This window comes from Peromyscus leucopus, chromosome 8b, assembly GCF_004664715.2.
Source record: "Peromyscus leucopus breed LL Stock chromosome 8b, UCI_PerLeu_2.1, whole genome shotgun sequence".
Classification (NCBI taxonomy): Eukaryota; Metazoa; Chordata; class Mammalia; order Rodentia; family Cricetidae; genus Peromyscus; species Peromyscus leucopus.
In genome coordinates this window covers 37441855-37456998 of record NC_051086.1, presented here as the reverse complement: position 1 = coordinate 37456998, position 15144 = coordinate 37441855, and the positions used below count along the sequence as shown (strand labels likewise).

The following is a 15144-nucleotide window of genomic DNA, read 5'->3' as shown; positions in this document are numbered from 1 at the left end:
CACCTCAAAAAAGAATAAGAATTTATTCTTGTGCCAGTATGAACAGCCATGGCTAGGATTCAGTTGCCCTAAGTAACATGTTCTTCCTTATTAGTGGTTCCATGAGAGTTCATTAATTACAGAACAAAGAAAGTCATAAGTCAAGGCTTTATGAAACACTCGAGAGAGGACCGCAGGGAGTCAGGCTACTGCAGAGGAGGGGAATCTCTGCCAGAGGCTTCAGGTGCTGTTTGATATTATGCTTAGCTTTTGGATTAATGGAAACTAGTGCTCTGCTAAGAATATAGATTTAAGATGTTTTTCCCTAAGGTTGTTGTTAGGTTTTTGTTTTCAATGTGTGTGAGTGTTTTGCCTGCTTGTATGTCTGCAGAGTGGCCAATGGTGGATAACTAAACCCTGGGACTGGAATAATAGACTGTTGTGAGCAATTGTGGTGATAGGAATTGAACGCAGGTCCTTTGGGAAAGTAGCCAGTGCTCTTAACCACTGAGCCATCTCTGTAGCCCTGGTTTTGTGGGGGAATTTGAGGACATTTGTTTATGGCACGGTTGGTTTGTGACCTGGCCTGGAGCTTACTGTGTAGACTGTGCTAATCTGGAACTCACAGAGCTCTGCCTGCCTCTGCTTCCTAAATACTGGGTGCTGGTTTACAGTTAAGGAAACTGAGACCTAGAGATGTGAAGTAATCCTGGCTGCTAAGTAATGGAGATGGAGTGTGTCCTAGTTAGCTTCAACTGTTAAGTTGACACAGCCTGAGTCAACTGACCTGAGAAGGAAGTCTCGACTGAAGGACTTTCCAGATCAGATTGGCATGTGGCCACATCTGTGGAGGATCATCTTCATCTATAATTGATGCAGAAGAGCCAGCCCACTGTGGGCAGCACCATCTCTAGGCAGGTGGGCCTGGGCTGTATAAGAAAACTAGTTAAGCATGAGCCTCAAGGTGAACCATCAAATAGCATTCCTCCTTGATTTCTGCTGCAAGTTTTTGCTTGATTTCCTGCTCTGATTTCACTCGGTGTTGGATTATAAACTGAAGCATAAGCCAAATGAACCATTTCTTCCCTTAATTTGCTCTTGGTTAGACTGTTCTGTCATTGTTGCAGAGTTCGAGACCACCGAGGAAGATCACCTGAACTCTATCAAGTTTTAATTAGCCAAATTTTATTTAAGCTGCAACTGACCAGAGTCTCCTTGGTTGGACTTAAGACTGCAGCTTTCTTTTTTTCTTTTTCTTTTTTTTTAAAGATTTATTTATTTATTCAGAAGAAGGCGCCAGATCTCATTACAGATGGTTGTGAACCACCATGTGGTTGCTGGGAATTGAACTCAGAACCTCTGGAAGAGCAGTCAGTGCTCTTAACCTCTGAGCCATCTCTCCAGCCCAAGACTGCAGCTTTTTAAAGGCAAAAGGCCGTAGTCTGTTCCTGTGGACATGCACTTCTGCAGGCGTGAGAGACCATCCCAGGTCAGCTCCTTTTTCTGTTATTTTCTCAACAGCCACAGGTGGCTGACAGGACTGGCCTCAGACCTCTAAGATGGAGTCCTCAGCTGCTACACCATAGCAAGAGAAGAGAAAACAGAACAGGGTCCCATCTTGGGGAGCTGGCTCCACAGCCTGCCCCTCTCTAGACTGCTTTCCCTATTCACTTCTAGTCCAGACAGTGGAGGAGACTCGCCTGCCGTCTGCATGGTGGTTTTTGACCATTAAGGCAATGGAAGGGCAAAGAGCCAAATGGAAGACTGGTCAGGTCCCAGTGCTCTCCAGTTCCACACCCTTGCTCCAGCTATCCTGCCCTCCAAATGCTATGGGCAGTTTGTTAAAAGCAGAGAGGCCACCAGGGGTGGTGGCGCATGCCTTTAATCCCAGCACTTGGGAGGCAGAGGCAGGTGGAACTCTGTGAGTTCAAGGCCAGCCTGGTCTACAGGGCGAGATCCAGGACAGGCACCAAAACTATACACAGAGAAACCTTGTCTCAGAAAAAAACAAAAACAAGCAAACAAAAAAAACAAAAACACAAAGCAGAGAGGACTAGGCCATGACCTTGTGGGAAAGTGCCAAGGCCAGCCTGACTCCATCATGACCAAGTCCTGAGTTGGGAGCCTAGCATCTTGGTCCCTCCCCAAGGCAACAAGGGCAGCTGACCTGGCCAGTAGTGGCATTGGGGACAGGGTGGCAGGGTTGGAGCAGGCAGGGGGAGAGGGAAAGGATGTCTGCCTAGAGAGAGGGTTAGGGTAGAGGCTGATAGGAGAACCAAGCTTGTTTCCATATTCCACTGCATGCCAAGTGCAAGGTGAGGCATTTCCCCCACACAGGGGAACTCCATCACCACCCCCACTTTCCCAAGAAAAGCTCAGAAAGATCCATCACCCACTCAAAGCTACGAGGGGCAGCTACTCTGAAAAGGTATCCTTATCCACTGCTAGAGAAGATGGGGTGGGGTAGGGGGATGGGACAGGAGAGCAGAGAGGGGAAGGGAGAGAGGTAAGCCCCAGTGAAAAAAAGGGGAAAGCATAGCTCTTGGTGCTGTGCCCTAGCAAGGGCCACGTATCCAGAGCTGTCCCGTCCCAGGAGGCTCACTGGAGGGAGGAGGGTGTTTATGAGGAACCTCAGCCTCCAGAAGCAGCATGACCTCCTGGCCTGCCCCTGCTGGTGCCTGCCCCGTGACTGCTCCTGGCTATAAACAGCCTGTTTGTTAAACCGCAGGAAATTGGCCCCTCCACCACTTACTTTATCTCCCAGCGTGTGAGCAATTTGAGAGAACAGGAGGTTCCTAGTCAAGAATTTCCAAACTGGGAGGGCTGGCTGCTAGGGGCCTGGAGTGCTCAAAGACCTGGGCTAAGGGGACCTTTGGGGGCATGCTCGGGGCTTCCCAGAAGGCTGGAGGGCTTCCAGAGCCAGGGGAGGTCACTTGAAGGTTATTACATTAACTCACCTCGTTATTTAGTCTAAGAGTCCTATCATTAGAGCACCATAACGACATCAAATGAAATGATAGACAATAAAAGGCGCTTGGGGGTAGGCCGAGAGATAGGTGTCTGTGAAGCGCTGGCCTTGCAAGCCTGGAGACCTGAGTTCAATCCCCAGAGCTCATGGTTTTTCGTTTATTTGTTTTAAAAAGCTGGCTGTGGGGGGGTTTGAAGAGATGGCTCAGCAGTTAAGAACGCTGGCTGTTCTTGCAGAGAACCCAGGTTCAGATCCCAGAACACACAGGGCAACTTGTAACTGTCTCTAATTCCAGTTCCAGTGGATCCAATACCCTCTTCTGTGTTGGGTAGGCACCAGGCTCCTACATAGTGCACATACATGCATACACACAAAATAACAAAAAATAAATCAATCTTTAAAAAGATGGCTGTGGAGGACGGCACTGGAGACAGGCAAGTCCCCGGGGCTCACGGACTACGCCTAACCTGCTTAGAGAGTTCCATCCAGCCTAGTGCCAGACCTTGCCTCAAAAGCAAAACGGGCTGACAGGTCAGCTGAGTGGGTGAAGGCACCTGCTGCTGATCTGATGACCTGAGTTTGATTCCAGAGACTCACACAGTGAAGGGAGAGAGCGGACTCCTGGAAGTTGTCTTCTGACCTCTGCACAAGCATCAGGGCACCCACCTCCAACCCCCCCCCAAATATATAAACGTTTAAAATAAAAAGAAGAAGCTGTCTGTAGGCACCATGTCAGACCCCGAAGGTGGCAAAAAGAAGCCCCTGAAACAGCCCAAGAAGCAGGCCAAGGAGATGGACAAGGAAGATGAGGCTTTCGAGCAGAAACAGAAAGAGGAGCTAAAAGCCAAGGCCACGGGCAAGGGACCCCTGGCCACAGGCGGAATTAAGAAATCTGGCAAAAAGTAAGCTGTTCCTCATATTTGAGATGATGGTGACCCTCTTCCCTTCCTATTTAAACATCTGGATTCCCTGCCATAACATCTTTGCCACCTACAGCTAGAATGAAGTGTTACCCTGGAGCCTGTTGTACATTGTAATAAACTTTTGTAAAAAAAAATATAATAATAAATAATACAATGACTCAAAAAAAAAAAAAGAAAAAGAAGAAAAAAGATGAACACCACCTGAAGAATAGTGCTGAGGTTGTCTCTGACTTTAAATACTTGGCACAAATGAGCACGTGCACGTGCGTACGTGCACGCAGGCAGCATTTGCTGAACATCTGCCCTACATACCTGAGACTTGCCTGGTCCAGCCCATCACTTACTCCTCCCCATGGCTAATCACTCAGGACAAACTCACTTAGGGAACAAAGTGCATTGGCACTCAGCATGTCCTTACCGTTTGTGTGACCTTAGGTCACTCAGCCACACCAAGTCTCCGCATCTTGAACACGATGCTATCAGTACTGCCATGCTTATGCTCCTGTCCTTGGGGGATTCCCCTGAGATAACGGGATTGACATCAGACCAGGTACCTCTGCTTGAGCAGTCGGGATTCTCCAGATCTATCTTGGGTATCCTTTGAGAAATTGTATAAAGTGCTCCCAAGGGACCACCAACTTAAAGGCACATGGTTGACATTGTTATAATGCAAGACAGGCTAACAAAACAAAGCCAGAAAAAAAAAGCAGGAAACAGATTTATTTGATCATAGTGTCGCCTGGCACATGGTCCTTAATATCAAAGACCAGAGACTCAGGGATCGTTCTCCATGTTTGTGCCAGGGTTGTTACGAAGCAGGGTCAGCCACATAGAAATGTGATTGGACAAAAGAGGCATGAGCTAGTGTTAATAGACGACAGTGACTGTGCAGCCTGTCTGCTTTGATGTGGGCACAGCCCTTCTGAAAGGAGGGATGTTTGATCTGCTGGTGGACCATATAGTCTGAGAGTTTCTTTATGCCAGCTTAAGACAGAACGGCAGGGAAAGACACGTCATGGTGTTAGGGTTCACATGCTTTGTGGGAAAGGGGGTTCTGGTTTCTATGACTTACCTTGGGAAAGAGGTTCTAGTCTCAAAAGCCTGGTTTAAAGAGGAGAAAGAAGAGCCCCAACAGCAGGAAAGGATAAAGTTAAGAAGAAATGTGCCTTCTGAGGCCTTCCTTTTTGAGGATTGTAAAATATTATTTTCTAAGCTCCCCAAATGCTTGTGGCTGGGATGTGGCTCAATGAATCGATTGCTTGCTTGGCATGGATTTGATCCCCAGAACCTGATAAATTGATCCAGTGGTGCACACCTGCATGTGAGAGGTGGAGAGGAGGATTAAGAGTTCAAGGTTACCCTCTGCTGTATAGTAAATTTGAGGCCAGCCTGGACTACATGAGACTCTGCTTCAAAATTGTTTTTTTTAAAAAAAAAAAAAAAAGTGTCTTGGGCTGGGCATGGTTACTACAACCTGTAATCTCAGAAGGCTGAGGCAGGAAGATGGTCGTGAGTCGAAGTCCAGTCAGCCTGTATAGTGATTTCCAGGCTACCTTACTCTGTCTCAAACAAACAAACCCAGGGGCTGACGATGTAGCCCAGTGGGTAGGGTGCTTGCCTAACAGGTACAAAGTCTGGGTTCAGTGGCCAGCATGGTGTTCATGCTTGTAATCTTAGCACTGGGGAAAAGGAAGCAGGAGTATCAGAAATTAATAATCTTTTTTAAAAAAACAAAAACAAAAACAAACCAAGCTAGGTGTGCTGACACATCCCTTTCAGTCCAAGCACTTGGGAGGAAAAGATGGGTGGATCTCTTCAGTCTAAGGCCAGCCTGGTCTACAAAGTGAGTTCAGGGCTAGTCAGGGTTGTATAGTGAGACCCCCATCTCAAACAAACATACCAACAACAACAACAACAACAAAAACCCACAGAAGTCTTTTTTTTTTTTTTTTTTTTGTCTGAGCTTTTTTTTTTTTTTACAGAATCTTTTTAAAATTAATTTGTTGATTTTAAAAAGTGATTGGAGCCAGGCCTGTACTCTGAGGCTCAGCAGGCTGAGGTGGGATAATAGTAAATTCAAGGCCCATTTGAGCTGCATAGAAAGACCCTGTTTCAAAGAAGAAAAGAAAAAGGAGGGGGTCTGGGATTGGAATTGTTTTGAACAGGGTTGAATGGCGGCCAGATTCACTGGAGCTGGAAGGAGGATGGGAGGAAGTGGGAAACCACAGAGGAAAACTCTGTGGAGTGAGTTTCTGGGAAAGGGAGGGCGTGTCCAAACATAAGAATTGGATGGAAAATCGGGATATTTACCGCTGCAGCGAAAGAACAGAACAAACAGCATCTCCAGTTCCAGGGCGACTGTGAGACTTGACCTCACAAGGACACAGGCGTGGGGCCATAATTGAAAGGTGCTGAAAACTAGCCTCTCCCAGGACTCGTCCTGCGGGCCAGTGTCTCTTCAGGAGTGCTAAGTGCTGCTGTTTACCCCACCCCACCCCCCACATTCCAGAAACTTCTGGTGATACATTTACACTGGCCTATCTTGGAATATGCCTCTGTTTTTTACATCCTTTTTTTTTTTTTTTTTTTTTTTTTTTTAGTAAACTACCTTTTGGTGTGTTGTGTGTGTGTGTGTGTGTGTGTGTGTGTGTGTGTAGAACCACTTGTGGAAGTCAGTTCTTACCTTTCACCAAGTAGATGTTGCATACTGAACTCAGGTCCTCAGGCCTCCTAGTGATCCATCCATCTTGCCTGCCCATTGATTTTGTATCTTGAAGATAGAAACCCAGTGGCAAAATAACCCAAGGGACTGAACATAACCTTATTTATTTTTCTGGTTTTGGTTTCATTAGTTTTTGTTTGTTTGTTTTGTTTTGAAAGGAGATCTCTATAAAGCACAGGGTGGCTGTTTATTTACCATCCTCCTGCCTCTGCTTCCCAAGTGCTGGGATTACAAGCCTGTACCACCATGCCTGGTTTTCTTGCTGAACCTATTTGTTTGTTTGGTTGTGGTTTTGCTTTGCTTTTATTTTGTTTTGTTTTTAAGACAGGATCTCACCATATAGCCCTGGCTAACCTGGAACTCAGTAGACCAGGCTGGTCTTGAACTCACAGAAGTCTTACCTGCTTCTACCTACTGAGTCCTGGGATCAAAGGTGTATACCACCTAAATGAAACAGCATCTCTTATAGCCCAGGCTAGCCTTGACCTCACAGTGTTGGTGAGGATGACCTTGAATTCTTAATCTTCCTGCCTTGTGTCTAAAGAGCTGGGATTACAGGTATGTGCCTGGTAATCCTTGCTGAATCTTATTTATTCATTTATTTTCCTTTTTTGAGACAGGGTTTCTCTGTGTACAGCCCTGGCTATCCTGGAACTCCCTTTGTAGACCAGGCTGGCCTCTAACTCACAGAGATCTGCCTGCCTCTGCCTCCTGAGTGCTGGGATTAAAGGTGTGCACCACCATTGCCCAGCTTCCCTGCTGAATCTTAAGTAAAGATTTTACGTGGTCAGCTCCCTGGGTCATTTCTTCTGTGGTTCAGGTACCATGCCTAAACTACCAGCTGCTTCTGTCCATCTTGCCACTGTACGTCTCTACCCACACAGCTCTTCACTGCCCCTGAATCTCACTCACATCCTCCTGGCTGCCTATCAGGGAGACTCAGTCACAGGCATCTCTTCTGGGTCCCCTGACATCTAATGAGATTAGGGACCCTGGGGAATTTTATCTCAGTAATGTCTTTTGGCTTTCATTCCTTTTATAGTCATCTTTGGCTAGCGTTATTTTAACAACCCCCTAACTAGTGTCCTTGTTCCATTACACAATGCATCAAATTAAACATTTACAGCACCCATGATGTCATTCACTTTAGTTGCAAACAAAACACATCAGAATACTCTTGCTGCTCTGGCTCTTCTCCTGCCGGGCTCAGCCTGTGCCACCAGGCTCCCACAGTACTCTGTTTCTTCAGATTCCTCTCCCGTCTAGGCACTCAGACCCCTTTACCACACCCTAGTATATCTACTTACCAGGCTTTCTACCCATGTTTCTGTCTTAGAAGTCTCTCCTTGCTCTGTCTGTCCACAGCCATGCTCTTTATGGGCCTGGGAGATCCGTATTAAAATGTGAGTTCTGGACAGTGTCGAGATCAGTCAGTTCCATGCTTGCCCAGTCTGTACCAAGTTGGAGCCCAACACACAAGCCAAGTGAGGTAGCACGCACCCACAATCCTACTTGGGAAGTGGAGGCAGGAAGACTGGAAATTCAAGGTCATCCTTGGCTATATAATGAGTTCAAAGCCAGCCTGGGCTACATGAGATCCTATCTCAAGAAAAACAAACAAACAAACAAACAAACAAACAAAAAAAACGGTTCTAGTATTCTGCCACAAGTACCTAGTCAGCCCCCTCTTTTTGTCTCTTCCCCCCTTTTCCTTCTTCCCTCTGTCCTTCCCTCCCCTTTCCCTCTGTACCTCCCTCCCTCCCTCTTTCTGTTCCTCCAGGCCTCATGAATGCTAGGCAAGCCCTCCACCACCCGACAGTATCATCGTTCTCTGCCTAAGCAGGCTTTGAATTTGCAGTCCTCTTGCCCAGCCTCCCCTGGTAGCTGGGGTTATAGGCCTGGCAATATAAGGTTTTTTCTTTTAATTTTTATTTAGTCATATATGTGTCTGTCTGTCTGTCTGTCTGTGTGATATCTATGGGTGCCTGCAAAAGAGGGTGTTGAATCCCCTAGAGCTGGGGTTATAGGAGGCTGTGAACCACTGGATATGGATGCTGGGAATTGAACTCAGGAACTCTGGAAGAGTAGGAAGCATTTTAACCACTCACTCCTTAGCCTTGGTACAGTTTCTTAACCATACTGACTACCAGCTTCTTCCCTGTAAAGCAGAGTGTAATCCTTCTATGCGGGAGTTTTCCGGAAAGGCACTGAGACTCGGTCTCTCAGCAGCCCTTCACGCTTTATTCTCTGACCTCTCCAATAAAGCCACGCCCAGTATCACTATCAGTGAGTTTCCTCCCTTCTTGGGCCCTTCTGTTTATTCTGGTGTGTGACCACTCATCTGTTTATGGATAAATCTGTCCTCACACCTGATAATGACTGCTGGGGAACAGGAGTCCTCTTATTTATTCCCGTATGCTCCATAGCATCCCTGGTCCTGTGTGCCTAGGACTGAATTACATGTGGGCAGAATGCTGTGAACCTGACCATTGAGATGTCAGAAGATAGACACATTACATCCAGTCCTGGAATACACACACACTATTTACTCTGGCCTCCTCCAGTTTTCTTACCCATATAAAAGAGATAATGCTAATTAAAAAAAGAATAAGCCATCATCTCACAGTGTAGCTCTGGCTGGCAGGATCTCACTGGGCAGACCAGGCTGGTCTCAAACTCACAGAAATCTGTCTGCCCCTGCCTCCCAATTGTCGGTGTTAAAAGCATGCAACCATCACACCCAGGTCAATGGTCCTATTAATGTCTATCCACAAAGTTAGGGTAAAGCTGTGTATGTGCATGGACTTCTTTTAACTCTTAAAAAAAAAAAAAATCTTAGCATGGTTGCTTGCTGCCTCCTTGTGGATAAAGTTCAAATCTTTATGAAATCTGTGTGATGACCCAGCTGTCATGGAGCCCAGCACTGAAAATGAACCAGGCCTCAAAGGAGGATTTGGCCAAACAGATGGACTACTGTGAAATAGATATCTACAGCACAATGCCGAGAAGAAACCTACTTACAAACGGCACCACATTTTATATGAACAAGAGGTCAGTGGACTAAATGGTGGTGGTGGTTGATGAAATTCAGTAGATTTTCACTTTCTGCTTTTCTCTAGTTTCTTTTTTTTTCTCTCTCTCTCTCTAGCTTCTTATTGTTGTTGTTTTTATTTTTGAGAAAGGGTCTTACCCTGGCTGACCTTGAACTTGCTATGTAGCCCAGGCTGGTCTTAAGCTTGCAGCATTTCTGCATTACTCCCTTTTTTTAAATATCCCTTTTTATAGCTACCTAGCTTGGTGTATTAGTCAGGGTTCTCTAGAGGAGAACTTACAGAATATATGTGTATGTGTATGTTTGTGTGTGTGTGTGTGTGTGTGTGTGTGTGTGTACAATTCTCTAGAGGAACAGAACTTACAGAATACATACATTGGATGTACATATTATGTATATATGTAATATATACATAATATATAATGTAATATGGTTTACAGGCTATGGTCCAGCAAGTCCAACAATGGCTGTCTACCAATGGAAGGTTCAAGAATCCAGTAGTTGTTCAGTCCACGAGGCTGGATGTCTCAGTTGGTGTTCAGTGTATACCAGAATCCCAAAGAAATAGGCTCTAATGCTAGTGAAGGAAAGGACTTGCCAGTGAGTGAGAGAGAGTGAGAGAGAGAGAGAGAGAGAGAGAGAGAGAGCAAGCAGCCAAACAGAGCAAGCTTCCCTCTTCCATGTCCTTCATATAGACTGCCAACAGAATGTATGACCCAGATTAAAGGTGGATTTTTTCCCACCTCAAAAGATCTGGATTAAAAGTAGGTCTTCCCACTTCAAATGATTTAATTAATTCATCCCTCACAGGGGTACCCAGCTGCTTGGGTTTAAATTAATTCCAGATATAGTCAGGTTGACAACCAAGAATAGCCATCACAAGCAGTGACTTTGGATATAAACTGTATATTAGGTGATATAATTGAACTATTAAACTAGTCTAAATTGTAAATGTAAGACATTAGTGTCATTCCCTGCTCCCCCAAACTCAACCCTCAGAACCCACGAATCTGTTTTCTATCTTTATGGATATCTTTATGTTCTGGACAGTTCATGTAAATGCATGTTTACATTTAAGGTAATGTAACAGCATGTATGTAATCTTTTATGACTGGCTTCCTCTGCTTCACATCCAAATGTCATAGCAACTTTGTTCTTTTTATTGCTAAATAATATTCCATGGTTGGGGTATGCCATCTCTTGTTTATTGATCATTTGTAAGGTTGTGAGGGGCTGGAGAGATGGCTAAGTGGTTAAGAGCACTTGCTGCTCTTCCAGAGGACCTGAGCTCAGTTCTTATTACCCACGTCTGGCAGCTCACAACCATTTGTAACTCCAGCTCCAGGACATCCAATGACCTATTCTGGCTTCTGCAGACTCCTTTACACATGTGAGTATACACACACAGACAGACAGACACACAAATAGAATCAATCTTTTAAAATGTTTTAATACACTTGTGAGTTGTTTGTGCACTTGGCTATTCTGGGCAATTTTGCTCTGGACACTCCAGGACAGGAGGTTTTTGTGGGACATGTGTGTGCTAGTTAGATTTTTGTTATGTGAGAAATACTTCATAAAAGCAAGTTCAAGAAAGAAAGATTGGTTTTGCTTGCTGTCTCAGGATTTTGATGCAAGGTCAGCATGATCTATTGCTTTGGGCTTAAGGTGGGTAAGGCAGAGAATCAGGACATGAGGAGAGTGTGGCAGAGGACACCTAATGGCAGCCAGGGAGTGGAGACCAAAGAAGGAACATCCATCGACACTTCCTCCAACTATGCCTCCTGCTTTCCAGCACTTTCCAATGGTGCCATCGTAAGTCCATCTAATAGATCAGGACCACTAGCTTCCAGTTACTTCCCAAAGGTTCATCCCCTGCAATCAAGCCCCCAGATCATGAGTCTATGAAGGGCCTTTCACATTCAAGTTATAATAACGTCCTCACTCCTCTTAAGTATATGGTTCAGGGTGGACCTGTTCCTATGGCTATTTGATCTCTTATGTGAGTATTCTATTTAAGCTTTCTGGGTTTTTGTGTTTTGAAATGTGTGGGATGTCTCAGCTAGATGCCAAGTTTTTGATCAAGTGAATTCAAAACAGAGAGCCCTTACCCAGTAAGGGGTCCAAATGAGATACCAACACCTCCACCAACTCTGGAAAAACTGGCTCCACCAAGATCTGGCCTGCTGGGGGAGGATAAATGTACTTGCTAGTTTTTAAAGATGCCTTTTCCGGGTGGGTAGAAGTGTTCCCCACCTGGATTAAGACTGCTCAAATAGTAGCTAGAAAGTTCCTCCAGGAACTGATCACCTAATTTAGCTCCCCCCTAGCAATGGGATCCAACAATTGTCTGGCTTTCATAGTCAAAAACCTCACAATTAATAGTTAAAGCTTTAGACATAGATTAAAAACTTCATTGTGGATATAGACCTCAGAGTTCTGGCCAGGTAAAAAGAAAAAACAAGACATTAAAAAAAAAAAAAAAAACTTTTAACAAAGAATGGATAGGCCTTCCTCCTTTGCTTTGTTTTGGGCCACTGCACCCCATATAGGGAGGGATTTATCCCCTATGAAATTATATTTAGAAGACCTCCCCCACTGCTTCCCAGGCTGAGAGAACAGCAGTTGACATAACTCTCTAACCATTACTTTCTCATCACTACAGGCACTCCAGTCCTCCGCAATGCTGTTCATTGTGCTATCTGAGAGACCCAGCTGACTTCCAGGTCCACCACCAGTTTCACCTTGTTCCAGTCCAGTGACACTGTCTGGGTCAGGCAGGTAACCAAAGGGGCACTAAAACCAACTTGGAAAGGACTTTGCATGGTGACTCTCTCCACTCCTGTGGGTGTGAAGGTAGCTGACATTACACCATGGATCCACCACACCCAGGTCAGGAAAGCAGAAGCCACAATTGCTGCCAAGTGGACTGTCCCTGGACTGTGGACCCATTGAAATTAAGGTTTCATTGGATCCCAGGCCCTTCCACTCTCTGCCCTTCTACCTACTCCTGAGACTTGTGTTTGGTATAAATCCAGGGTTATGGTCCAACCCCCACTACCCTCAGGCATGGCCTGGAAACCGAGGAAGACAGACACAGGGAAGGCCCAGAATTTCTGGTAAACTTCAGTGAAGCAAGAAATTTGAAGGAATGTCCTTGCCTTGTATTAGCATAGTTCATCAGTTGTTTCCCTCTGTGTCCTGCAGAATATCTGACAGACTCTTCTGTGAAGCAGGAATTTTGTAGGACTGTCCTGCCTTGTTTGGGCAAAGTTCAACATTCTTTTTCCTGTGTGTCCTGAATGTCCAGTTTGCACAGCACATTGTCAGCAGTTAAAGGCAAGAGCAGTTTCTCTGCCTAGTGGCTAACCTTGCCACAGTGGAAGCAAACTCCATAAGGAGTTTCTTCAATGCCCATCATCTCTGAAATAAATTGGCGATGTCAGGAGCAGATGTGTCTCATTGTCAAGAAAAAACTTAGGCTAACAAAATACTTTAAATGTCATATTCTATAGGTCTTTGAAGTGTTTGAAGACCATTTATCTATCCAAGATACACCTATTTAACCTAGATAGAAAACATATCTAATGTGACTACAAGTTTGATTAATATAGATTTACTACTAACCTCATTACTTATTTATACATTGCATTTTTGTTTGTTTTTCAAGACAGGGTTTCTCTGTATAACTCACAGAGATCTGCTTGCCTCTGCCTCCCAAATGCTGGGATTAAAGGCATGAGCCACAATGCCCAGCCTATACATTGCGGTTTTTTGTTTTTGTTTGTTTTTTTTTTTTTTGGTTTTTCGAGACAGGGTTTCTCTGTGTAGCTTTGCGCCTTTCCTGGGACTCACTTGGTAGCCCAGGCTGGCCTCGAACTCACAGAGATCCGCCTGCCTCTGCCTCCCGAGTGCTGGGATTAAAGGCGTGCGCCACCACCGCCCGGCTATACATTGCGTTTTTAAATGAACTACATAAGCACAATAACCTAAATGAATAGAAACATACATATAGTGTAACAAAAATAACTTTAAATTTGTTTCAGTATACCAAAATCCATGCCAATGCAAAATATCTGAGGTTTTTTTGTTTTACTTTTTTTTTCTGAGCTGAGTATGGAACCCAGGGCCTTGTGCTTGCTAGGCAAGCGCTCTACCACTGAGCTAAATCCCCAACCCTGATTTTTTTTTTTAAAGATTTATTTATTATGTATACAATGTTCTGCCTATATGTATGCTTGCAGGCTAGAAGAAGGCACCAGATCTCATTATGGATGGTTGTGAGCCACCCTGTGGTTGCTGGGAATTGAACTCAGTACCTCTGGAAGAGCAGCCAGCACTCCTAACCACTGAGCCATCTCTCCAGCCACCAATATCTGAAATTAATAGTTGTCTTTTTATCCTATATTCCCCTAAATGATAACAAACATTCATAACCCACCAATTAACCCAAAGCCTCCCACACCCCTCTTGGGAATGTGGACCTTGTGTTCTCCAAACTGCTTCCTGCTGTCTGTGGACAAAGTATCTTTAAGGGTCTCTGAGATAATTTTTTTCTTTCTTTCTTTCATTTTTTTTTTTCAGAGCTCAAGACTGAACCCTTGGCCTTGTGCTTGCTAGGCAAGCACTCTACCACTGAGCTAAATCCCCAACCCCCTGAGATAATTTTGAGATAATGGTCAAGCCCTGGGAAGACCAGCAGTAACCTTTGCTGATAGATATCAGCTGTCAAGTTTTAGGTCTCCCTGGACCAAACCTGATCCATATTATTCCTGAAGGAATCCACAGCCTCTTGTCTCCTGTGTGAACAAAACTCCAAAGTATTTTTTATTTCCATTTGAAAGATACAGTTTTTGACTTCCGTTTTAAAGTTAAGACAGGGCTGGAGAGATGGCTCAGTGGTTAAGAGCACACTGCCTGCTCTTCCAGAGGTCCTGAGTTCAACTCCCAGCAACCACACGGTGGCTCACATCCATCTCTAGTGGGATCTGATGCCCTCTTCTGGCATAAAGTTGTACGTGCAGATGAAGCACTTATGTACATAAATAATAAAATCTTTTAAAAAAAAAGAAAAAGAAGAAGAAAAAGAATTAAAAAAAAAAGATTTGTTTGCCTGGCGGTGGTGGCGCATGCCTATAATCCCAGCACTCGGGAGGCAGAGGCAGGAGGCCTCTGTGAGTTCGAGGCCAGCCTGGTCTACAGAGCTAGTCCAGGACAGGCTCCAAAGCTACACAGAGAAACCCTGTCTCGGAAAATAATAATAATAATAATAATAATAATAATAATAATAATAATAATAATAAAGTTAAGAAATTCTTAAAATATCTAGGCTGGAATATTTCAGCAGTCCAGTTCACAATCCCATGTGTCTTAGCAGCTGTTGTTTGCTTATCAACATTCAAAAAATTCAAAATCATACAACACTATATAGGAACCATATGCCCTGTGTATTTCCTATCTTATGTGGCTTTTTTCTTTTATACTACTTTTACTGTCTCTT

At 44.6% G+C, this 15144-nt stretch overlaps 1 protein-coding gene across 1 annotated transcript; it reads left to right on the top strand.

Annotated features, from left to right (window-relative positions):
• The first annotated feature begins 3380 nt into the window (after nucleotides 1-3380).
• On the top strand, nucleotides 3381-3974 carry LOC114700384 (translation machinery-associated protein 7-like). Its single transcript, XM_037201515.1, has one exon. It carries the CDS (start codon nucleotides 3677-3679, stop codon nucleotides 3851-3853), a length of 177 nt encoding a protein of 58 aa, XP_037057410.1. The 5' UTR covers nucleotides 3381-3676; the 3' UTR covers nucleotides 3854-3974.
• The last annotated feature ends 11170 nt before the right edge of the window (nucleotides 3975-15144 follow it).